The sequence below is a fragment of the Saccostrea cucullata genome, unplaced genomic scaffold (genome assembly GCF_032062105.1).
Source record: "Saccostrea cucullata isolate Sc308-1 unplaced genomic scaffold, CSIRO_AGI_Scuc_v1 ctg256, whole genome shotgun sequence".
In the NCBI taxonomy this organism is placed as follows: domain Eukaryota; kingdom Metazoa; phylum Mollusca; class Bivalvia; order Ostreida; family Ostreidae; genus Saccostrea; species Saccostrea cuccullata.
In genome coordinates this window covers 110,635-137,745 of record NW_026924265.1, presented here as the reverse complement: position 1 = coordinate 137,745, position 27,111 = coordinate 110,635, and the positions used below count along the sequence as shown (strand labels likewise).

Genomic DNA, 27,111 nt, shown 5'->3' with positions numbered 1-27,111 from the left:
GCTTTGTTATAAGTGAATTTAGATATACTATCTCATAATTGTTTGTTACACAATAATTACTTATTTTACTAAAACATTTACAGTGGCCATTACATTGAATTGATTTGCTTATATGACACATATGAGTTGAGTCTTGTTAATCGGAATGCCAACAATCCAGATGCCTTGCCATCATTGTTGCTAATTTTATTTTAACATTACCATTTCTATTTCAGTTATTTTCAGATACTTTATAAATCTGGAAAATTTGATTAAAAATACAAGCATTTGGATTAACAAGGAGCCAACTAAAATGTGCAATTGTGCAACCATTCGTTTCCCCATAAACCAAGAGAGCATTCATCGTTGAATCAAGCAGCGCAAGACACCCATTCTGTATTGAATATTTTGAAAATTCAACTTCAATTATTTCCATTTAAAGTATTTTTTTATGACTAGAGTTAAAACCAAGTCTTGTTTTACAAGTATCAGATACAGCTGAGGTTAATAATATGCAAGTAAAGAATCTTCCAAGTCTCTAAGTTTAAGTGCATGGTTTTAAGAAGAAACATTACCATCATCACAAGATAATAAATTAAATTTGAATTGCAAGAATAAATTTCAAAATAACTTTGTTAAGTGACAGATTTGTTAGTGCATTATAATTGAGGATTAAAATTATTAGTTAGTGTACAAAGGAAATAGATACTCTATTTAATACAGTGTAATTAGGTTGATATTGTTACTTTGTTAGTGTCATGCAAAATGAAATTCCTTGCAACCAAACATGCACTAACAAACCCTAAGAGCGTCCGGTTGAGCAAAATAAACTGTGGCCGCATGATGGATGGGTAAATACAAATCAGTCATCTGGCCCGCAATGTGACTTAGGGGCAGATAAGTAACTATACTGTCTGAGGCATATGCAGAGTCCAAAAGATTGACAGCCTTCCCTGCTGTCCAAGTCAACTGGAAAGGAATTGTTAAACAAAACCGAATTAATAAATATTGTCACTGCAATTATTTACCTTACTTGTCCTTTCAAGGACAGATAGATCACTATATCAAGAAACAAACGAGTTTGCCTAAAGTCTGGCATTCACAGTTAACTTCAATGTATTAAACTTGATATCTTTATGTCAAACTGAAAACCAAACTCTAGATTCACTTGTATGTTGCTTGACATAAACCTTACAGGCACCAGAGTCAGAGATGGGAGGTGGAGCTTTAATCAATCCTGAATCCCCATAATAATTAAACCTCCATCACCCAAAACAAGAGACTCTGGTACCCTTGCACATTTGTCAGCACCACAAACCTTTAATGCATCGGGTCTTGCAAAGTAAACAGTGGCGCCATACTTCATTGGAATGTAAATGTCTACAATCTGCCCCGCTATGTGACTCAGGGGGAGATAAGTCACCAGAACCTCAGTATCCATCAGGACTCGGAACTTAGTGGCCAGTATTCCTGCTGTCCATGTTAGCTATGTGTAGTTTGGCAGAAATTACATCAAACAATATCTAATTGGTAGAATTTGTATGTTAACTACCTGAGGAAAATTGTTTTATATTCTCTTAATATCAGTATATACGAGTTCAACAAAAAAATCTACATAAATTTAATTTTCTGGTTCTCAGGCCAATCTTCTCCAAAACAGATGCGAGTGGGAAGCTTAATTGGTAATGAAAGAAAAAGTGAGCAAGCTCACAGACCCCCTGCTCCCACAAAACTCAAAGTGCCGAAAATCTCCCAAAAAATAAAGGAATTGAAATTTCCTGATGCACATCTACATATTGTGTCCTAAATGTCTGCAAAGTTTGACAAAATTCTGTGCAAAGTTTATGAGGAGTTGCACTGACAAATTTCATTTCTATATTTAAGATATCGCCAAAAATCTAAGTTGAAAAGTGCAGAAATTCCCAGAAAAATAAAGGAATCCAAATTTTCTGGTAATTAATATGCACATCTATACAATGTGTACTAAATATCTGCAAAGTTTGACCAAATTCTGTGCAGCGGTTTATGAGGAGTTGTGCTGACAAAAAAACAGGACTGACGGACTGACTGACTGACGGACGGGTCAAAAACATTATACCTCACGTAACTTGTTGCGTGGGGTATAACTTTCTATGTCTGATCAATAGGTTTGCATTATCCATTGCTTATCAACATGTGAACATCATAGCATTATCTTCAAATGTATTTTTAAACAAAGTATAGCCAAGTCTCTTTGCAAATGGCTACTGAAAGCAATATACGAGTATGAAATTACGAAAAAGTGAGGAGAGAACTAGTTTTATGGATTGGTTTCCGCATTACAAACTTATTTTATCAAGAACACAATAACATTTGGATTATGGCTACCTCAAAACAGATGCACGCGGGTCTGAGAACCTAATTTCAATTTTATGTAGCCCACGGAATATTTCTGCTGCAGAACTGTAGCTCTCAAAAAAAAATAATATATTGACAGGCCAGAGAGCTAAAGGATTTCCATTTATGAAAGTGTATAATCATTTATTGTGCACAAAAATGTGTGCTTTTCACAATTCATTTCTTCTTGTGTTGTGTTGTGTTTTTTAAACTGCAACCTAAAAATATTACTTACTGTGTGTTCCTGACTTATTCTTTACTATTTCCACGACAAAACTTTTTATAACTGTTGTATATAATGCCCCCTTGGTCTGAAATTCAGACCATCAAAAATTTGGCATATTTGCACTGCCAAATATGAACAGCAAGATAAGTCAGTCAAACACACTTCGTGCATATATTAAATATGAAAGTAAATGAGAGAAATCAAAGGCATATTTTGAAATCGAACTGTTTTTACAGTTGATTTAAGAATTTGGAGAAATAAAAAAAACCCATAACTTTTGTGCACAATAAATATACAGTTTTTCTATGGATGACACTGTAGCTCTCTGGTCATCCAATTTTTCAGACCAAAGAGTTACAGATCTGCCAGGAATATTTATAAAATTTCATTCATTTATAAATTTGAGCAGATAAACAATTTCTAATGATAACAATTTGAATATATATCAATAAGGACCATTTATTGCATAGAAGGTAATTCATATTGCCACAGCAAAGATAAAAGCCAATCAGTTTTAGGAAAATACATCATGTCTACTGTGAAATCACAAATTTTCATTGTTTTCGAGGTATAACTAGACCTGCCTACCCTTTTCATTGCAAGGGTGTAATTTCAGTACATTTTTGGTGGAATTTCAGAGGTAAAAGCGTAATCAAGCATGTTTTCCTATTTTTTTATATACTACTTTTTTTCTCGAAACAACTGAAATTGTACATTACTAAACAAAGCTGGTATAAACTTTTCTTAATTTTTTAATCATCTGTTGGCAAAAAAGTTTTGTAAAATTCCATTATCCTATTATATCAAATTCATTTCAACCGTGCACCCTTAATGGAGCATTTGATCGATTTGTATCTAAATTAATCATTCAATTGAAGGCTTGCGTTTGAATGTTAAAACAAATTGAACATTATAACATTGTTTTTTTTTATCTTTTTAACACTCACATTTCTCTATCTTGTTCTAAGCAATGTTAGAATTAACTTAATTGAGCATAGAAATGGCTGTACGTTTTGCAATATCGTTTAATAGTTAACGTAAGTAGTGCCTTCTCGTCTTCTTCCAAATCTTTGCCATACCAGTACTACTGGGTATATAACCTACATTATCGAACTGGTCCTCTTTGAATTACTTTCTTAAGAACTCCTCATTTCATTTCAGCATGTCGGACTTTAACTCTAAATTTAGACGTTCATAATGGAATTTTAATCAAAATATCTGTTACGAACATAGCTTCTTTCTCTTTTGTTATATGATTGGATAAATACATTATTGTAACAACAAATCCATAAAATAATGATAAGAAACATGCAAATATAGTATTTGCATTTATTTTTATTATTTAAGATTACTGTATTGTGTTTTGAGATAGAACTATCTATCGAAATGTTTATAACCCAAAATTCCTCGAACAGGATGCACTTGCAACTTATGTATACTTTGTAAACCAAACAAGTAATTCATTTAAACCTATTATTGAGCAGATAAATCCTATCTGAAGTCTTGTGTAGCACTTGTGTATTACCTACAATCATCTTTTATCACGTTTCTATCGAAAACTGCATCCTAACCCGTGCATGCGATCTATAGGCAACATGGCTTCCTAACCCGATCGAATATTATACGCGGGTAATGATGCGTGTGTAAAACGTCATATCCGTAGTAACGTAATACACAAGAACGTCATATACGAGGGCTGTCCGTAAAGTTCGTGGACAAGCTGAGAATTAAATAAAAGTTGCGTCATTAATATTTATTATTAGCAGAGAGAATTTGAATTAAAAAATGTAAACAAGGATTTTTCAAATGTTTATTTCTGCTATGACTTCATAATTAGACCTAGAAACATGGAAGGTCATTGCACACCGGTTACCCAAAGGCACTCTTTTAAGTAAAAAAATCATGTAGAGAATAAATTTCATTTGTATTTTTCATAAAATTCTGCTATGACCCTGAATTTGACTTTTACACTGTGAGGTTGACAGAAGCTATCATGTCAAAAATGCAAAATTTGAACGTTTAAAGTTGTAAAATGACTGAGCCATCAAAGTTAGAACTTGTTAAGATGGATCGGAATTGTTCCAAAAAAGGGAAGTTTTCGGAATAGGCGGAGCAGTGAGCAGTGATAAAATTCTGCATAGACATCGGATAAACACCTACAGAGACTAATACATTTTGTAAATAATCGGGAAAACATAGTAAAAGAAGACATACATTAATTAGTATTTAAGTGGCATATAATATTTTCGGACGGAAGGAACAGTTTATAGGATTACATGCGTGAAGGAAAACCATCATTCCAGAGCAGTGACTGTAAAAATGACTTTCAACAACGTTTGAATATATATCCGCAAGTAAAATCGTTTTTACGTGGACAGAGGTTGGATGATTACAGTATATGAGACAGGCATTGTTAACTATTATTTAACGTGTTAGACCTGAACGTTTTGTGCACATATTTATAAGTGGTTAAAGCGACATAAGATATGTATTGAGTTAAACGGTGACTATGTTGAGAAAAGTTACATGTACTCGTAATGCTTTTGACGTCGGAATTTCAAAATTTTCAAATGCTTTATTGCATAGAAGGTAATTCCGGGTATCAGTGTATGTCTTTTTTTTTCTTATAATAATATAACTATTTGTGCTTTTTTTTGTTGAAAACTTGCTGTTAATAAAATGAAACCTGAATTTAATAAAAATATAATTTATATATTTTATCAATTTTTTTATTATCTGTTGACAAAAAAACCTCGTAAAATTCGATCAGCTATCCTATATCAAATTCAATTCAACGGATATGTCACATACCACAATGGAGCATTTGATCAATTTGTTAATTCTAATCACTTAATTGAAGGCTTGCCTGAACATTTGGGATAATCTAATCGTACTTTTATATAAATTATTTTATTTTTTTAATAGCTTTTTAACACTCACATTTCCCTATCTTGTTTTAAGCAATGTTAAAATTAACTTAATTGAACATAGAAATGGCTGTACTTTTTGCAACATTGTTTAATAGTTAACGTAAGTAGTCGCACCTTCTCGTCTTCTTCCGAATTTTCACCATACCAGTACTACTGGGTATATACCCTACATTATCAAACTGGTCCTCTTTGAATTACTTTCATAAGAACTCCTCATTTCATTTCAGCATGTCGGACTTTAACTCTAAATTTAGACGTTCATAATGGAATTTTAATCAAAAGCGTAAAATTAATATAAGTGGCATAATGGCGTAATTTTGTGGCTAAAAGTGGAAGAATTACGCCACAAGCGGAATGGTAGGCAGGTCTGTATAACGAGACCCATGAAATCTTGTCCACCACAAAATGTAAAATGTTACATAAATAAGTAATTATTAGGCTAATTCTTGATCCACGAAATAAAATCCCCATGAATCAAAAGATTTTCCTTAAACCACGAAAATTTGTCCCCACAAAAATATGTGATTTTACAGTATCCTAAAACTTAATGCATGAGTATAGGACTTTAAATTAAACAACAGATGTCTGTGAAACACTTATGCCTCCCAAACTGCAAATAATTAGAATTTTCCTGAGTCAAAGGGGCATAACTCTGTCACAAATTGCTTGATTGTACTAAAAACACTACTTGACCAAAGATATTCTTATGATAAATCTGCAAGATAAATCTGTATAGGGGTACATACCAAATTTCTTCGAAAAGAAACATAGAAATATTAATGAAAATAAATGGCAATTTAGCACTGATTATGATTAACATCATATGCCATTCTTTTTAACAAAAGAAAGACTTTGCGACATTGTCTTTTTCACATTTAAAGCTTAATTTATAATAACTTACATTGTCGTGTGAAAGCATCACTCCTTTAGGGTTCCCTGTGGTTCCTGACTACAAATACAGAAATGAAAGAATAAAGTATTATGTAACACTACTGTAAATGTGGGAACTTTGACAATGTGGAATTAAATTGATAAAACTGAAAAAAAAACCTAATGATTGCAGCATTTTCATTCATCAACTGTCTTATACATTGCAAGCAAAAAATACTAGTGACTGTATACTAACATTTTTCCAACAGCCATTTTTCTAACCAAATTTTAATTTAACCAGTTCCTTTTAACCATGTTTAAAAAAACAATTTTTTTTGGTAGCTGTCATTCCTGAGGGCTCAGTCACACCTCACTAGATAGCACTCATATCAAAAAGAATCTCAGAACATTACATTTAATATTGGGAAATGAAATATTTAGGCAAAGATTAAATTCATTAAATCCTGACCAAGTTACTGACGTGATATCCTGTGCAATAGTAGTTCTATACAGCAGATCAACGACTTCCCTCAACCCTACTTATAATATACATAATGTCATATTGTTCCAAATTATTTAAAAACATTGGAGGTTCCTTCCTAGCTTTTTTGTGTCATACTTTGCATATGCTCACTTCCTCAATGTTAATGCTATATATTTCACTTCCAAGTAGATGAAGAGGAAAGGACTGTCAAAGACTTGAATACATGATGGCTACTGGTTTGGTACAATTTCTGACATTGTGTGTTTTAATGGACACTGTCAACTGTATCTCTTACATACCCTGGAATACACATGACAGTGTGTGGAAGGACAGCAAATATTTGTGTAAGACAGAAATAGAGGAAAACAGGGCTGATCAAAACTGGCTAAAAGTAACTCAAATGGTGCACGAATCCTTTGTTAGTTCACATATCAACAAGGAGAAAAGTGGGCATATGGAGAAGAAATTTAAAGAGGATTTCTGTAAGCTACCCAGCATACTAAAAATTGTTTCCTTGTTTCTAAAAATTTTGTGTCCTTTTGGTATTCTTTCTAATTTGATACTAATACTAAATTACATGAGGGATGCCACCACTCGGACAATCACCTTTGTACCTATAATTCTGGTGTCCATTATCAATATACAAGGAATTTTTTGCATCATCTGGAGAATTTATGGAGACGCACACACAGAAAGATCCTCTTCTGAATTCCATAGAGCTATGTACCTTGTTGGTGAGAGTATTTCAGCACTATCCACGGGCTACCACATTGCTTTTCTAGTGGGAATGAAGTACGTTTTTCGTGCGTACCCCACCTACTGCCGTGTACTATTAACCCGACGTATAACAGTCATAATGGGAATAACAATCTGGATTTATTCGCTGGCTTTTTCGATGATAGTGAACGATTTGTCCTTTTTTGTGCCCTCTGCTAACCGAATCTCGGCCCTAATTTCCTTTCAATGTCTGAACACTGGCCCTGCTGTACTCATACTTCTGTTTACAAAATGGTCCAACAACACAAAGGACCAGCCAGTAGAGGATACGAGTCTATTCCTGGGAGATTCCGACACAGCGTATAATCCAGAGATGCTTTCTCTAGACATTGTTAGTTCCATCAACAGGATCTCTAAATTCTATTTGATTTGCTGGACAATTGAGTATATTCCTTTTATAGTTTTCTTGGCACATTCACCACTGCAAGTTCTTGAAAATATATTTGCATTTGTGGTAATGGAATATATTACATGTTCAGTTTGGGCAGTTTTCCTCTGCATAGCACCCATTGTCTACTATTACAACACCAGACAGGCTCATGTTTTACTGGGTAGAATGGGTTGTAAATAGAAGGTCAGGATAAAGGGGAAAATAATGGAATCTTGAACTTACAGCCATGTTAACAGAGATTATAAGCAGCACTTCAGTACAACTTTATAACGAAGATGTGGAAATAAAGACATTTTGATTTCTTGAGAGTGTAACAAAAATAAGAAGGATGCATTTGTAATAGCCCCTGTGTATTTTAAAGATACTTAAGGAGACTTAATTGTACTTCAAAGTACCGTATAAGTTGAAATTTTAGCGATTTCTACCTAAAATCTGGTATTTTATTTGCAGCGAGAAGTAATTCTAGCGACTTTAAAATGTTAACTAAAGAAGCTATTACAAATAATACACAATTAATTTTTAGCGATATTCAATTTTAGCGATGTCAGCACCCTCGCTAATAATGCCAAAATAAAATCCTCGCTAAAATTTCTACTTATACGGTACAATGCCAAGCTGATATCAAAGTGACAAATATCAAATAACAGTATGCCCAATGATGGTGTGACCAATTGGCAGGGGATGCTCATTCCTACATGGCTCCTGATCCCACCTCTGATGTTTTGGAGGTCCGTGTTTGCTCTGCTCCTATTTTGTATTGTTTTATGGACTTTGATATTGAATACTGTTCGTTATCTCCACATATCTCATTAATGGCTTATCTGTAATGATTTTTGTTGTTGTTGTATTTCTTAGGAATGTACTTTGAAACAAACTTTACAGCTACATATACTTAATTTACACATGTTTGAAAATGATATCTTTCCTAACACTGTCATTCTTAAAATGCCCCCAAAAAGCTTCAGGAAACACCGAAAATATCATGTGAAGTGGCCTTAAAAAAACTATCATCAAACCCTTATGTCTGGTATTACTGTAACTGTTACTGTTACAGAATAGTTCTGTTCCAAATGCCTGGAATCTTAGAATACCAAGCAGAAAGACGGAGGATTCTATTAGAATTGAGAATGTATTGTACAGTAAAGATGAGGGTGCACACTTTGTTAGGGGCCATGTATTGTTCTGTGTGTGGACTTACAGTAAAGATGAGGGTGCACGCTTTGTTGGGGACCATGTATTGTTTTGTGTGTGGACTTACAGTAAAGATGAGGGTGCACGCTTTGTTGGGGACCAGGTATTGTTTTGTGTGTGGACTTACAGTAAAGATGAGGGTGCAGGCTTTGTTGGGGGCCTGTATTGTTTTGTATGTGGACTAACAGTAAAGATGAGGGTACAGCCTTTGTTGGGGGCCATGTATTGTTTTGTGTGTGGACTTACAGTAAAGATGAGGGTACAGGCTTTGTTGGGGGCCATGTATTGTTTTGTGTGTGGACTTACAGTAAAGATGAGGGTGCAGGCTTTGTTGGGGGCCTGTATTGTTTTGTGTGTGGACTTACAGTAAAGATGAGGGTGCAGGCTTTGTTGGGGGCCAGTAGACTAAGTCGTTCTTGTAACACATCATCTGTAACATCACTGGATAGCTCCATAAACTCCTTCCACTGAAAATAGTATTGTTTCACATTTTTAAAATTAAAACAATTGTTAAAGATAATTAAATCTGAATTTATTTGAAATTTTTAACTATAGCACTGCTGTTCCTGTTCCTCAGAAGATTTTTAAATCCCCACCCCCCAGGCCCCCTTGGGCTGCCAACATTCTGAAATGAAAAATAGTAAGGCGTGGTCCGGGGACCGCCGAGGCCCCCTGCTGCTGAAGATGTTTTGTAAATGGACATGCAATCGGAGGAATTTGAGGCACGTTTCTATTTTGTTTACTTAAAAACATTGTCATGAATGCGATGGGAGCCATCTAAAATCGTGTGTGGACGACGATACAAGCAACCAATGTAAGGATTATAAATATTTAATTATAATAGTAGAAACTGTAGACGACCAGTTATGAAAATCCCAGTATTATAAACTTTGATGGAGAAAAACTGAAATCGGAAGAATATAGAGAGAAATCGTAAGGCGTATTTTGGAAGCTAATTTCGTAAGACTTGCGCCAAAATCGTAAGGGTTGGCAGCTCTGCCCCCCCCCCCCCCCTTTTTTCTCATTTAAAACTTTGAATATGGATTTGGGCTCCATCCTTGTCCTAGGGGGGCATGATTGTTCAACAACAATGGAATGCTAGCTTATCTTATTATATGACTAAATAAACCAATTTTGATTCAGGCTCAGACAAGCTGATCAAATATTTTAATTTAACTAAAGTATTTTTTTTTTCTTATCAGAGAAATTTTGTTTCCATCATTCCAATATTAATTTTGAAGGGATATATATTAATACCATCACCCAGCACCCAGGGGCATCAATGTTAGAGGTTAGGACAGCAGAAATCAATTATGCATACATTGGACAATAGGGCTACAGTTATTTGAATGGAATTGGTCCCTAGCATAAAATATTATGCTAGTTCCCCCTATAAACTGGCTAGGTTAGCATCTTTTTAACACTTCTCTCTTTAGTTTGATTTAAAATAGCTGGGGCAAAATTGTTAGCAAGTGTGAAAGGACAAAAATTACCATGTACTATTCCATGTTAACAGAAAATAAGGCTTCATTAGAATCTGTAAATTTTATACAGATGAAAATTTCCCTTTAATACAAATTAAATACACCCCTATCACTCACAGAATATAGGTTTTCTCGTTTCTCTGCCACTTCTCCAGTATATTGTATCACTGCTTTCAGATCAGGCAGTTCCTCCCAAACCTGGAGAATTTTCTTCAGCTGTTGATTGTTCTCTACCACGATGACATTACATCTGGCTTTCAGGGCCACATACTTACAAGCCTCGGGGTTGTTTGTGGTGTAAATTCCCACTGAAAAGCCCCTGAAGATAGAAATGATGTGCATTTGAGAAACTTTAACCTTCACCAAAATCAGGCATACAAGGGCATCAGTGTTTCACAAAAAACATCTTGTTTTCACCTCAATGACATTTTGATGACAATAATTTTTCAAATGATGAAAACAAATTTGCTCTACTGGATAAGAGCTAGTGTGATTATAAACTTACCCAGCAAATATGGCAGCATTGTTAGTAATAAACCACTCTGGTGCATTGAAACCCAGAATTCCTACTCCATGAACTGGTTCTAATCCAAGCTTAAAAGTGTAAAATAAAATGCATGCATAACAAAATTTTTACGTAGAACAAAACGATAAAATGACAGTCTTTTTGAAACTATTCAAATTAAAAGAAAATAGCAACATACATACCAAATTCAATAGAAAAAAATATGATGTATAATTTTATCTATGTACTATGTCCCACATAAGCACACACCACCATTCCAATAAAGTGCGATTAGTCATGAGAAAAATCTTTATTGGTATATGTCAAAAATTTTCCCCAATAACCTGATTTAACCTTGATCTTTAGGCTAGAATCTTTTTTTCAATTAAAGTACTGGCAATCTTTATCCATTGGCATTTATCACTGACTAAAATTTAGAGGAAAATGAGCCAGAAGGACTGAGAGATCAATATATTGACCTTGAAAATCTTTGACAATGACTGTCCATGCTGAGTAATTCAAAATGAAGTTGGAACAAGACTGGTCTTAAAGGGAACAATATACAAAATACTTAATCATGGTTTATACCCCCAAAAATATATACAAATTTGTACAGAAAATTATATTATTTCTTTACAAACTCTATGGACCAGTAAAAGGAGTCTGCAAGGTAGACCATCATTAAAACAAAATATATCATTCCATATATACATGCAACATATACATGCAACAACATAAGAAAACATTAGTTAGCAAATACTGACTGGATTGCAATCTTCAAACATGTTGAAAATGAGGCAAAGTCTGTCAGACATAAAGACCGAGATCATTTTCTGTCAGTCGTACAGATTTTAATTCTTAATTCTATTGAATTTTGCATCGGATATGTTCTGGGATATATGTTATATGTTACAGTTGTCTTTATTACCTAACCTACTATATAAATTATAATTAGGCATTTTGAACTGTTTCACTGTTTATTTTATGTTTTTGCGTGATCATGAAACAGTGAACTGTTGACCGGGCCACAGAATAAACTGTTGCCTGTTTAAAGCGTCATCGTGATATTCAAGCGTTTTGATGATCACGACAATTTTTACCTGCTCTATAATTAATTAAATAGAAATAAAACACACAGACAATAAATTTATTAAGTATTACTTTAAATTAAAAATATTAATTTAATCTTTATATTATGTGTTCAGCTAATTAATAGACAAGTATGTGAATAAACATTTGTTAAAACTTTTTATTGATTGTTTGTGTGTTTTTATTCCATTTTAATTAAATATATAGTAGGTTAGGTAATAAAACACTCTTTTCATGTTGACTATATCTAAACTGTCTTATACCTTTATGAGAGCCTTGGCTGCCTTTCGTGTGTCCTTAACAGTTTCCATAGGTCTCCCCCACTTCGGCACAACAATTTGACTGTTTACCTCGTAGTCATTAAATAAGTGTATACTGTTCTGCTTAGCTTGCAATGTATGTTAATAGTTATAAAAGGCATAAACAACCAGAAGTCTCTGTCGAGACTGTAGCTCTACTGGTTTATACTTAAAACAAAGGAAGAGAAAAGTAGCAGTTGGGACTTGAGACTTTAAATCAGCAATAAATAGAAAAATGATCCTTGCCACTCATCAAAATAAAAACCAATGCACAGAATTATGTATCTTAGTATAGTCTACTTGTGTGCCAAGTTATACTGAAATCAGACCAAAACTGCAGGAGGAGTAGCATTTTGAAAGAATTTCACAAAAATTTCTATTTTTAGTAACCATGGCAACATTGTTCATTTAAATCAAAAACCGATGCACAGAATTATGTATCTTAGTGTAGTCTACTTGTGTGCCAAGTTATATCAAAATTAGACCAAAACTGTAGGAGGAGTAGCATTTTGAAAGAATTTCACAGAAATTTCTATTTTTAGTAAGCATGGCAACATCGTTTATTGAAATCAAAAACCGATGCACAGAATTATGTATCTTAGTGTAGTCTACTTGTGTGCCAAGTTATACTGAAATCAGACCAAATCTGTAGGAGGAGTAGCATTTTGAAAGAATTTCAAAGAAATTTCTATTTTTAGTAACCACGGCAACACCTTTCATGGAAATCAAAAACCGATGCACAGAATTATGTATTTTAGTGTAGTCTACTTGTGTGCCAAGTAATATATAAATTGGACCAAAACTGTAGGAGGAGTAGCATTTTGAAAGAATTTCAAAGAAATTTCTATTTTTAGTAACCACGGCAACACCGTTCATGGAAATCAAAAACCGATGCACAGAATTATGTATCTTAGTGTAGTCTACTTTTTTGCCAAGTTATATTGAAATCAGACCAAAACTGCAGGAGGAGTAGCATTTTGAAAGAATTTCACAGAAATTTCTATTTTTAGTAACCACGGCAACACCGTTCATCGAAATCAAAAACCGATGCACAAAATTATGTATCTTAGTGTAGTCTACTTGTGTGCCAAGTTATATTGAAATCGGACCAAAACTGTAGGAGGAGTAGCATTTTGAAAAATTGTTTACAGACAGACAGACAGACGGACAGACAGACAGACGGACGGACGACGGACGCATTACTATCGCATAAGCTCTTCTGGTCTCTGACCAGTAGAGCTAAAAATGGTCTGAGGGGCTACCTATTTGTGTACTGCGGACACCAAATACCCCAACGATTCTACATACAATATAATGTGCAACACATAGCTTTTTCAAATTTGAAATTACATAAAATTTATTTTTAATGAGAATGCATAATGTTCTCATCAGTAATCTGGCTCCTATATTTTATTTTGGCAAAAGCATTTGTCAATGAGAGTTAAAACCAATGACCACTTTTTTTCCATTAATTATTTTGGAACAATTAAACCTTTATTGCATGGATGTTTCTACACATTACATACTTACTTAAAAGTCATAAGAAAATAACGGTTTTTTTTGTTGTTGTTATTTTGCACAATTTCTTATGGGACTACATGTATGAGAATTGAGAATGCAATCTTATTATGTATGAAATCTCTAAAAAACATCAGAACTGGGAAAAAACCCAAGAAACTTGGACAGCAGTACTAATGGACTGCTACATGATTTAAAGTGGTCTTTGTTGAAAAATGATGGACAGAACAACCTAAATGCCTATTTTCAACACATCTGAGAAACCAGTCTTCTAAAGAAAACTATAGCTCTTTTCATGTTGACTATATCTAAAATCTTATACCTTTATGAGAGCCTTGGCTGCCTTTCGTGTGTCATTAAAGTATTGCTCATAGGTCCACTTCACCCATATCCCACCACGTTTAACAGCTGTAATGAATTTTTTAATGTAATTTTTTTTTTAATAATTACCCCGGTAGATAGAAGTTAAAGACAGACAGAAAGCATTGTAAATACAAAAATTTTATAAGATTTAGTTCTGGTTGACCTTGGTAGAGGATTTACCTAGTGCTGGATGGGTAGGCACTCTCTGAACCGTCTGATAGAGCATGGAGGGCACCGTGACAGGCTTCTCTGAACCGGGGCCAGAGTCACTCAGGCGTAGCTTGACTGCCTCGTCTCCCTTCGTCACCACAAAGTTTGTAGCTGGAGCCAGATCATCTAAATCTAAAGATACACAAAACAAATCTTATTCTGTCAAATCTGCAGTCTTCTTGTTTGGTAATCAAATAAACTATAAATTTACAATGATTTAAACCCCTTTTAAATATGACAGGACATGGCTTATATTCTTTGGTTTATTACATTTTTAACAGATACACTATTATAAGTAGTATGTTTCAGACATCAAGAGTTGAGATACCCTAGAGAATACAGTTGTCTACCGATACAAGTTATTTATCACTTTAGCATGTGCTTGATGCCACTTGTTTTTCTTCTACAGCATTTACAGAAAGTGAAAACAGAAACAAGCAAATTCCTGGATGCATTTTTTCATTGCTAATCGATGTTTCCTGATTATTTGTACAACACTACCAGCTTTAAATGACTACCTTTCCAAAATTCATTTAATCTAGTCATACCAAATACACGTATTCAATAATGTAAGGCAAATAATAAAACAAGAGGCCCATGGGCCACATCGCTCACCTGAGCACTAAGGGTAGGAAATAGTAGAAAATGGCTTTCTATTGTAAAGTTTAAATCCAAAAGTAGTCCCATGACAAATCATGGATTTGCTATTTTTAGAAAATGATTTTTAAAGAATTTTCCTATATATATCTTTAAAAACTTTGGTCAGCCATTTTGACCTCGCCCTACCCCATGGGGTCATGATTTGAACAAAATTGAATCTACACTACTTGAGCATGCTTCCATAAAAATATGATGAATTATGGCTTTGTCATTCTTGAGAAGATGTTTAAAGATATTTCCTCTTTCTATGTAAAACTTTGTCAGCCATTTTGGCCCCGCCCTACCCGATTTGAACAAACTTGAATCTACACTACCTGAGCATGCTCCCATATAAATTTGATGAATTATGGCTTTGTCATTCTTGAGAAGATTTTTAAAGAATTTTCCTATATATTTTTATGTTAAATTTTGGTTGGCCATTTTGGCCCCGCCCTACCCCGGGGGGTCATGATTTGAACAAACTTGAAACTACGTACACTACCTGAGCATGCTTCCATATATATATGATGAATTATGGCTTTGTCCTTCTTGAGAAGAAGATTTTTAAAGAATTTTCCTATATATTTCTATGTAAAACTTTGGTTGGCCATTTTGGCCCCGCCCTACCCCCAGGGGTCATGATTTGAACAAACTTGAATCTACACTACCTGAACATGCTTCCATGTAAATATGATGAATTATGGCTTTGTCCTTCTTGAGAAGAAGATTTTTAAAGAATTTTCCTATATATTTCTATGTAAAACTTTGGTTGGCCATTTTGGCCCCGCCCTACCCCCAGGGGTCATGATTTGAACAAACTTGAATCTACACTACCTGAACATGCTTCCATGTAAATATGATGAATTATGGCTTTGTCATTCTTGAGAAGAAGATTTTTAAAGAATTTTCCTATATATTTCTATGTAAAACTTTGGTCGGCCATTTTGGCCCCGCCCTACCCCCGGGGGACATGATTTTAACAAACTTGAATCTACACTACCTGAGCATGCTCCCATATAAATATGATGAATTATGGCTTTGTCATTCTTGAGAAGAAGATTTTTAAAGAATTTTCCTATATATTTCTATGTAAAACTTTGGTTGGCCATTTTGGCCTTGCCCTACCCCCGGGGGTCATGATTTGAACAAACTTGAATCTACACTACCTGAACATGCTTCCATGTAAATATGATGAATTATGGCTTTGTCATTCTTGAGAAGAAGATTTTAAAAGACTTTTCCTATATATTTCTATGTAAAACTTTGGTAGGCCATTTTGGCCCCGCCCTACCCCGGGGGTCATGTTTTGAACAAACTTGAATCTACAATACCTGAGCATGCTCCCATATAAATATGATGAATAATGGATTTTTCATTCTTGATTAGAAGATTTTCAAAGAATTTTTCTATATATTTCTATGCAAAACTTTGATCGTCCATTTTGGCCCCGCCCTACCCCCGGGGGTCATGATTTGAACAAACTTGAATCTACACTACCTGAGGATGTTTCCACATAAGTTTCATCTTTCCTGGCACAGTGGTTCTTGAGAAGAAGATTTTTAAAATATGCCACCAAATTTTCATTAATTCCCAATTATCTCCCCTTGAATGAGGGCGTGGCCCTTCATTTGAACAAACTTGAATCCCCTTCCCCCAAGGATACTTTGTACCAAGTTTGGTTGAAATTGGCCCAGCGGTTCTTGAGAAGAAGTCGAAAACGTGAAAAGTTTACAGACAGACAGACAGACAGACGGACAGACAGACGGACAGACGGACGCGGGACAAAATGTGATCAGAAAAGCTCACTTGAGCCTTCGGCTCAGGTGAGCTAAAAAGAGTTGTCAGTTTATAATAAGAAGGGTTGTCCTTAACTGTTCAACTCAAGGTCAGGGAATTTCCTCTCCTTAATGACCTTATTTAGTGGTTATTCTGGTATTCCCTTACAATCCTTTTTAGGGAGAGAACCCCAGAGTCCCCTCTACATCATAAAATGTCTACTACCATTTCAATTCTTAGGGACAAACTCTGAATATCAATACTGTGGAATCATTTTTATTCGCGGGGGTCAATGTTTGTGGGTAGTCAAAAATGTCATGGTTCGTGGGGACGTAATTTCGTTGATATTAAACAAGTTCTATTTCGTTTTTTAACTTTTAATGAATAATAAAACAAATGTTTGTATATATGTTCGTGGAGATGTAAATTCTGACCCACGAAAGCCACGAACATTGGTCCCCCACGAACAATGATGACTCTACAGTACATTACGTACATTATATGCAGCATGTCTGTGTTAATTATCAGTCCTCTGATTAATACAATGTACCTTTGCTAATGCCTGCTTTGACACCACTTGGTGGTCCTGTCCCACTGGCTGGCTCACCACCACCACCCTCTGTATTCTGTTTATTGGCAATGTTATTGTTATCCTGGAGGTCCCCATTTTCTATCACCAAAGGATCTGCTGGTTTGCTGAAGAGACACAAAGCAATATTGAATAACCTGTACTTATCTAATGACTCAAGTCAGTCAGGTTAACAAGGTCAATGCAAATCTAGGGAAAACTAGCTTTAAAGCAAATATCAATTGGGCAATAGAGGCATAAAAGTTACAATTGTCCACAAATTAAATGTTCAAATACAAATACTTAATGAAAATTCTATTTTAATTTTTCTAAACTACCATACTTCAAATGTAATACTAATTTGAAATTTTACTGAAGATCTCAACTTATAATGTCTTCAGAGCATGATAGTTTCAATCAGTAACAAGATCTATCCAAATCAGACAAAACAATGTACCACAAGCGGTAAACTTTGAAATTGTAAAAGTTCAGGATTCGAAATTCACTATATGAATCTCGCAAAATGCGAGTTAGAATATCCAAATTGCAAGTTAAAATATTTGTAACTCTCCGAAATTAGCAAGTTGATTTTTTCATTGTAATTTTCACCCGGGAAAGAAACATTATTTTAAACCGGATAATTGTCAATCTCTGTTTATAGTTACTGTTTATCATGTTTATATCTGCTATTTTCAAATGAGCGAGCAATGTGCCATTTGATGATCATGTTGGAAATTACAAATTTTTTAAGATGGTTAAATGGCTGTTTATTTTTGCATATTTAAATGCAAACTCCATGCCAAGTTTAGACTTATGCAACTGAGAAAAGCTCAGGGTCTAAACTCCATTAACTTCAAACTGTTCTCTCATTCATAAAAATGTAGGTCAGATGGAGCAAGAAGATGAAGTCAAGTAGTATTAATACTTAGCATCCATTCTAGTTAGGTCAAGGTGGACCTCCTTATTGGATATAAACCAGGCAGATAAGTGCTCCAAAAACTATCTTTGTCACTGCACTATATATGTGTGTTGATCCTCTTACTGGGTTCAAGCCTTATGTAGGTCACACCTCCAACAATATGATACACCTTTAAAGGTACTTGGACACAGATTTGAAGTCAATTTTTTCTCTATAATATTACGACATATATATTTTAATAGCATTTCACACAAAAATCAATTAAAAATCTTATTTCATTTATAAGTTATTAAAATTTTTATTTTTTTGGCGGGATTTTCAAAGATTGACACGCATTGCACTTATCACAAATTTTAACTTTATTCTTAATCCTTAGGAAAAATGGCAATCTTGTTGTGTATTAATGAAAAATATTAATACTATAATCCAGAAAATTAAGAGTAGACATGTTCGAAAGCAAAACAAACACACAATGTATTGTCAGTCCATGCAGTTGTGGTGAGCAGACTTTGGCAATTAAACGCACCCGGTGAATCGTAAACACAAAACAATAAAACGCTCTTGCCTTGTTTACAAAAACTGTGTACATAACACGATTGTATTCGATTTGCTAAACTCTGTACACAATGGAATGACGATACTTGTGAAGGAGTTTTGCTTTCTAACATTTCTACTCTGATTAAAATTATTTTTCTGGATTTAAGTTTTAATATTTCCCAATAATACACAACAAGATTGCCATTTTTCCTAAGGATAAAGAATAAAGTTAAAATTTGTGAAAGTGCAAGGATGTGTCAATCAAACCCGCCAAAAAATTTAAAGTTTTAACATCTTTTTAATGAAATAAGATCTTTAATTAATTTTTGTGTGAAATGGTATTAAAATATATAATTCGTGATATTATACAGAAAAAATTAACTTCAAATCTGTGTCCAAGTACCTTTAAACTGATTCCAGTTTTACATAGCACATTTCATCTGTATGTAATCTGCATTTCCTAGTCTGCAGTAATTTATATATTTTTTATTTTGCTAACGATAGCCAAAATGACTTCTCTTAATCAACCAAAATTTAAGCTTACGGTATGTAACTGAAAATTATCAAATGTGAAGTTTGTTCACTAAGCATGCTCATTTATGGCATATTTTACAGGTTAGGTACCTTTTGTCAGATTCTGTCAGCACTTTTTACCGTTTCCATAACATAATTTAAAGGAAGGGTACCTTTTGACCGATTCCAGTCTCACTGTTCCATCCCCTCCACCTGCCACTTCTGCCATTCTGTATCAGGTGATTCTCTTGTATATAGTCCCTTTTATATTCTACAATAACTTTAAGTCTGACATCAATACTGTAACAAAATCCTGTTGATCATATCATTATATTTAATCAATTCAGCACATCCTGAACTTATTTCCTGATACTTCTCTTACACAAACTTACCAAATATCCGTTTACAATCTTATAGCATTCTTAAGTTTTTCTTCAGAAATTAAAAAAAAAATGTCTCTGGCAATTAAAAACAGAATTAATGCTCCAATTCACAGGAGATTGATAACATACTGAGTTTGTTGAGATTTAAATTGAACCAGGTCATGCTTGTAAGATCAACATGTATAAATATATATATATACCTATTATGATGGTTATTTAAAAAAATTATTTGCAACTTGAAAAATAAAATGTTCCAGCCACAATCTAGTACGTACACAATGAAAAGTTTGATCTACTTTCAAATTCTAAAGACCAAGGTATGTGTCAATGATGAGAAGAACTGGAATTAGAAGATTTGGGTGTGGAATGTAAAGAATACCTTAATGTGGTAAAGACCACCTTAATGTGGTTCAAAGTCTTCCAATTAAAACCACACTAGATACAGATATGCATGCTCTCGGTGTAGTGGGCTGATAAGCTCAGTACATTCACCTTATGTGACACCCAGATAAAATGTTGCTATAGAGTATGTGTGGCAATATAATCTCTCTCCCGTCCCTGAATGCCAAAACACCAAAACTATCTCTCATATCAATACACTCTTTATTCTATATTGACAATATACGAATAGTTTCAATCAACATTGCAACAGATGGTAGTGCACAAGTGCATTGCAGATATAGACATTTTACAATGTCCTATAACTATCCTGTCTGATGTACACAGTAAAAATATTTTGAATATTCCAGTAAAGAAAATAACCTTCTACTTGTAATAACAAAGAAGCTAGGTCAAATATCCTTTACATCACTTTGTTTATCTTAAAAACTTTATTTTTGGCCACCTCCAGTAAATCGAACATTACAATTAAGGCATTTACCTGTAAAATAAATTAGTCTTCACCTACTTCATACACTACAAATACTGCTATGCATAAACAAACTTGAGAAATCAAACAAAAAGGTGAACACCTTACCATTCACTCTCCTGATAGGTATTCAACAAAAAATTGTTACGAGAGAATACACTTTAAATCAATCAAATACAAAAATTCCTCCAATCAGTTGATGTTTGTCGTTCCACATAAAACCTAACGAGGCACTCAATAAGAACTAGGTTACCTGTAAAATTGTCCATAAATATGTCATGGATGGTCAGTTTGTCTTATGATCCTGCAGTCATACCAATAATCTGGGGATTTGTAAACAATCAACAGATAAACATGACAATAATCTGTGGTCTACAATATTATAGACTTTTTTCACATTATTTTTTAATGTCAACTATTATTTACTTTGTTATAGTAATAAACTTTAAGAATGTCCAATATATTAATAGGTACAAGTTAGACACAGTGTCATTGATGGTTTAATGTTTACAATTTTATATTTGTTAATTTTTTCCATAATGGATTGAAAATTCTTACCATTTGGTTCATATTTTTTTAAATAATATTATTCATTTAGAGTAAGAAGATTTTCCAAGAATTCTTTTTCACAATACAATCATTAGAGCCCCAGCCTGGCACCAAAACCCTCTACCAAGTCCTCAAGAAGATTTTTAAAGACAACATAATTTTTTATGGTTTAAGGGGGGATAAGGGGGCTAAGATATTTACAATTTTCACTCTCCTTTACACATAGATGATCTCCCATGCTAAAAATTGATTGAAATTAGTTAAATAGTTTAAAAAATCTTAATACACAACGCACGTTAGATGAACATATACTGTAAACCAACTATTAATCATGTGCGAGAAATATCTGCCAGTTCCGCAGCCTATCTTAACTCCCAAATATTAATTACCACGAATCAATCACTTTGCTAAGTATTTAAAGAGAAATGTTTCCTCAGTCATGAAAACTATTAATTGCAAATTGATTTCAAACTCATAAATCACGAATAAGACATGACACGAATAATATTTGGTTTACAGTACATGTATAACAACAGGTCACTTGAGTGACTCAGTTGACCTAAAAATCATTTGAATTTATGCTATAATATTGTATTTTCTCCTACTTGCCTGTTTTGAAGCTGTTGTAGATTCTGTTGTGAAACAAGAACTATAGATTGGAGGAAAAAACTCATTTTCAAGGATATCAACCATCTTTTTAAATGTACATGCATGATTTGTCTCTTAAGTTCAATATCCATCAAGGATTAACACATTTCAAGAGGTCTTTCTCTATAGCTCTCAATTAGACCACTTGAACTTTTGTGTAATATACACACTTATGTACAAATAATACTTTTTCCTGTCAAACATCTATTCTTTTAAACTTATTTTTTAAAGCAAATATTGAATAATAAGAAATTCCAGGAGCCTGTTGTGATTCTAAGCAGGAAACATTGGAAGGAAAAAGTTTCACATTCCATCCTGTCATAGGAATAAATCTTTGCCACAGGCAATATACGTGTATTAATTTTGTTTGTTCATATCAATATTGTATTTATATGGTTTTATTATACAAAAATTTGACTTTCATGGATTCACCATCATCAATAACCTGCAGGAATGTAGCGGGGGGCTGACACCCCCCGTACTTTTCTCCATAAATAACATTTAATTTGGCCTCTCCACTTTTTGTTTAGTATAGTCAATGTTTGAGGGAACCTAACCCACAGACCCCTAAAGAAATTAGCTGAATTAGCCTAGCCAATAGCAGCTACATGTATTGCATAGATGTAGTCATTTCTGGAAATGGAATATCATGCCCTAATTAAAATATGCCAGAAGTGATTTTTTTTTTAAATGACATTTTATGAAACAAGTTATTACGTCGTTTAACTTAAGTAAAAAAACTTACATTTTTCCACTTCTGATTATACTGTAGATACACTTAAAATCATGAGACAGGTATTTTCCATCAAGCACCTGAAGATATATGACAATTAATAAGTAGAAAATCCTTCATAAAGTCTGAGAATTTCAATGATAACTATTTTTCTTAAATTCCACCCAATGCTGGACTTTGTTCATGTTAGCCAGCAAATAGTTCAGTTCCCAATACAGAAGACTGTGTGAACATGACATACAGCCATGATTCGTACCTAGAGATATAGACAACAAACTCAGCTTGGTGCAGGTGAAAACCTTTAAACCCTGAGTAAGAATGTTCTATAATGAAATAAATTGCATGTCAGACAATTAAGGCATACATACAAGGACATGCATGTCACTAGCACAAATCTTTATATATGGTCTTAATTATTATTTTCAGAAATTTAACATTTTAACATAGAAAAATTACATTTTCAAAAATCACATTAATTAGATGAACTTAAGTGAACTACCATATAATCCCTATTAATCGTCCTGGGTGCCTAGAAAATTGCAAAGAGGGGCGGTTATTTTGGTATTCTCTTTATAATATTTAATGTCATATTTTAACTTCACAAACTCTTTTGAAAAAATAAATAAATACAAGAAACACTAAAATAATGTCTAACTTTACTTTAAGTGAAGATAATCCATCCAAATTATGTTAAATTATTCATTTTCCATTGAGAAATTGGATAATAGAAGTTTCATTTTCACATTCTTCAATTTCTTTATATGATTCTAGTTGATTTTAATCACTGTACAGGGGCCCTTAATTCCTGACAATTGAAAAAGATCTAACGGGGTGCTTGTAGAGGCAGGAGCGGTTAATAGGGATTATACAGTATACTTAATTACTCCAAGCTTGTAGCCACAATGCTCACTTGAGAACTATGACCCAGCAGATTTTTTCCCCAAGTATAGATTCTTATAAATGCAGAAAATATATTGAGCCTCATTCTATTTTCATCCCCACCCTATCCCAAATTTTATTGTATAAAATTTCATTGTTTCAAGGTATTTCTATTCAATATTTTGTTGAATAAAAGTTAAGTTTGTGTAGGATTTTATTTCCTTGAAAATTATCAACATTGGCATAAACAAAATTTTATTCCCAAGAAATACATATATTTCTGCCTTTCTGAACACTTCCTCTCATTCTATCATTATTGTCCACTACTTGTATCAAGCACTTCATATTCATGGTAATTATATCATCTTCATTCAACAATTTAAAATTCAAAAAATCCCAGAAATGTGTTGTTTTAAGTATCGACAACAGTTGAAAATGACCACCGGTAATCATGATGTCCCATAACAATTATGCTACTCAAATTACTTCAGTCATACCCATGAATAATGTCATTTGTTTAAAAAAAGTTTCTGTTGTTTTTCTTTCTTGTTCTTTGTATGCTTGGTTTTGTGGTTCTTTCCCTTACATTGCTAGGACCATATTTATGATGTACATATCCTCAGCTTATTGTTTTTCTGCCTTATAATGTCATCATGGTCATAGTTTTAAAATCAAAAGCCTGAAAGGCTTCAATGGCGTCAAACAAGAAAGACAATTTCAAAAGATCTGCAGATAGGTCAAGTGAGTGACTCCAGTAACATAATAATAAAATTTTTAAAAAATAGTCTTAACACAAATACAGTATAGGGCCTTATAGCCTTATGTCCTGGTCCGAATGAGTCAGGGTTCGAATTGACCAGACATCGTCAGAAATGTCCATGCTCTATATCAATCTAATTTCTTTTCAGTCAATCGAAGACCTATGAATGGTTTCATAAATTATTCTTATTAATTGCCATCGTCAGAGCGTTGTTATGTTGTATAGTGATTGCATCTTAACTACAACCATGACTCTAATGTTACAAGTACGATCGACTTACGACATGTGCGGTAAACAAATGGAGGAAATGGATAAATACAGTAATACTGGCATTACTGGTCAATATCATCGGTTGTTCGGATAAAATTGGATTGAAGATCGTAAAAGTAAAGCTAAGATTAAGAAATTCAATCTTTATAATCTTGTTGTATTCGTGTTTATTTTGTAATTATTTTACCGTCTTTCAGATTGTTTGTATTACAGTAATCGGTCCCAAAATGTGATTCATGTCATTCGACGCACTCTCTCTGTAGAAATTCATCCGCAACAACCATAACGTTTTTCTTGCGTAAAAATTAAACATACTATCGTTGTTTTGTAGTAGTATTAATTGAAGATACAATTGATTTAATTTTATATTCAAGCTATTATTCATTGTGAACGTTTTAAAAGAAATTGGTTTACAGCTGTTGCTATTTTCTATTGCGGATGCATCCACTGACACATACGGTCGCGTAGACCTGACTGATCGCTAGATGACGATCGAGCAAGCTCGACGCCATAAAAATTCACCATTTTCCTATGTCCATTTTGTTACTCTTGATTCTACAGATTCCCCCCTAAAAAATTCAAAAAGACTTAAAATGTTCACAATGGTTTACATAGCAATTAAGGGAAAATAACTTTTAACCAGAAGTCTCTGTCGAGACTGAAGCTCTACTGGTTTGAACTTATAGCAAAGGAAGAGAAGAGTACTTAAGCAGCTGGGATTTGAAACTTTACAACAGCAATATATAGAATAATGATCCTTGATAAAGTCTCTTTATGTTCTTAGTGTAGTCTACTTGTGTGCCAAGTTATATTGAAATAAGACCAAACTGTAGGAGGAGTAGCATTTTGAAACAATTTTACAGACATTTCAATTTTTAGTAACCACGGCAACACAGTTCACCAAAATTAAAAGAACTATATGCGGTATATTGCATATGTTTGCCCCCACAAAAGTCAAATTTTGAAAACTTCCTGAAATGTGCTGAATTCAATAAATTGTACGAGAAATATAAGTTAACAGAAAATATTATAGTTCCAGAGCAGTGTATTCACAAGTTCTGTTTTTATGACGTCACAAACTAGTCCGATTTTATATCCTTTTTCAGAAAGAGGACAAAATGGACAAAATTTCAACAATTTAAGCTTTAAAATTTATAGAGCGCATGTGTGTTCAGGAACAATATTGACATATTTCATTGATATTATCATTCTACACATTATATCAAAATATTTATCCTGAACACACATGCGCTCGGTGACTTTTATTTAAAATATCGACGAAATATGTACATTTTTCTGCAAAATTCATAAAAAACTGAAATTTACGTCATATTTGTGACGTCATTACGTACATATGACGTCATTACTCATGAAATTATTCAGTGCTTTGAAGTCAGCATATACTCCCCTGTTTAAGGACTTAATTAAATATTACTCCATCAAAGTTTGATTTTGGGGGGCAAATGTTGGTTAATACCGCATATAGTTCTTTGATAAACAGAATTATGTATCTTAGTGTATTCTACTTGTGTGCCAAGTTATATTGAAATCAGACCAAAACTGTAAGAGGAGTAGCATTTTGAAACAATTTTACCGATATTTCTATTTTTAAAATTAACACCGTTCATTAAATCAAAAACCGATACACAGATTTATGTATCTTAGTGTATTCTACTTGTGTGCCAAATTATACTGAAATCAGACCAAAACTGTAGGAGGAGTAGCATTTTAAAAGAATCTCACAGAAATTTCTATTTTTAGTAACCACGGCAACACCGTATATATCAAAAACCGATACACAGAATTATGTATCTTAGTGTATTCTACTTGTGTGCCAAGTTATACTGAAATCAGACCAAAACTGTAGGAGGAGTAGCATTTTGAAAGAATTTCACAGAAATTTCTATTTTTAGTAACCACGGCAACACCGTTCATCGAAATCAAAAACCGATACACAGAATTATGTATCTTAGAGTATTCTACTTGTGTGCCAAGTTATACTGAAATCAGACCAAAACTGTAGGAGGAGTAGTATTTTGAAAGAATTTCACAGAAATTTCTATTTTTATTAACCACGGCAACACCGTTCATCGAAATCAAAAACCGATACACAGATTTATGTATCTTAGTGTTGTCTACTTGTGTGCGAAGTTATACTGAAATCAGACTAAAACTGTAGGAAGTTCATTTTGAAAAATTTCACAGAAATTTCTATTTTTAGTAACCACGGCAACACCGTTTTCAAAAACCGATACACAGAATTATGTATCTTAGTGTAGTCTACTTGTGTGCCAAGTTATATTGAAATTAGTAAAACTGTAGGAGGAGTAGCATTTTGAAAAATTGTTTACAGACTATCCATATACAGTTAGAAATT

General features: G+C 33.6%; 1 protein-coding gene across 6 annotated transcripts in view; it reads right to left on the bottom strand.

The window, feature by feature from the left end:
- Positions 1 to 27,111, bottom strand: part of LOC134266067 (long-chain-fatty-acid--CoA ligase ACSBG2-like) — a 43,387-nt gene that overhangs the window by 10,880 nt on the left and 5,396 nt on the right. The window contains exons 2-12 of one of the 6 annotated variants that reach the window (XM_062748299.1): positions 23,082 to 23,148; positions 22,838 to 22,905; positions 19,818 to 19,915; positions 17,658 to 17,803; positions 14,663 to 14,824; positions 14,442 to 14,527; positions 11,214 to 11,302; positions 10,826 to 11,027; positions 9,590 to 9,691; positions 6,413 to 6,460; positions 1,298 to 1,465 (exon numbers count right to left, since the gene is read on the bottom strand). In XM_062748299.1, the coding sequence (XP_062604283.1) occupies positions 1,298 to 1,465; positions 6,413 to 6,460; positions 9,590 to 9,691; positions 10,826 to 11,027; positions 11,214 to 11,302; positions 14,442 to 14,527; positions 14,663 to 14,824; positions 17,658 to 17,803; positions 19,818 to 19,873 (1,059 nt within the window). In that variant the 5' untranslated portion in view covers positions 19,874 to 19,915; positions 22,838 to 22,905; positions 23,082 to 23,148. Of the gene's footprint in view, positions 1 to 780; positions 949 to 1,297; positions 1,466 to 6,412; positions 6,461 to 9,589; positions 9,692 to 10,825; positions 11,028 to 11,213; positions 11,303 to 14,441; positions 14,528 to 14,662; positions 14,825 to 17,657; positions 17,804 to 19,817; positions 19,916 to 20,036; positions 20,138 to 21,003; positions 21,236 to 22,053; positions 22,199 to 22,837; positions 22,906 to 23,081; positions 23,149 to 27,111 lie in introns of those variants that run through there. The other 5 variants (XM_062748298.1, XM_062748300.1, XM_062748302.1 and 2 more) reach the window with 5 other exon arrangements.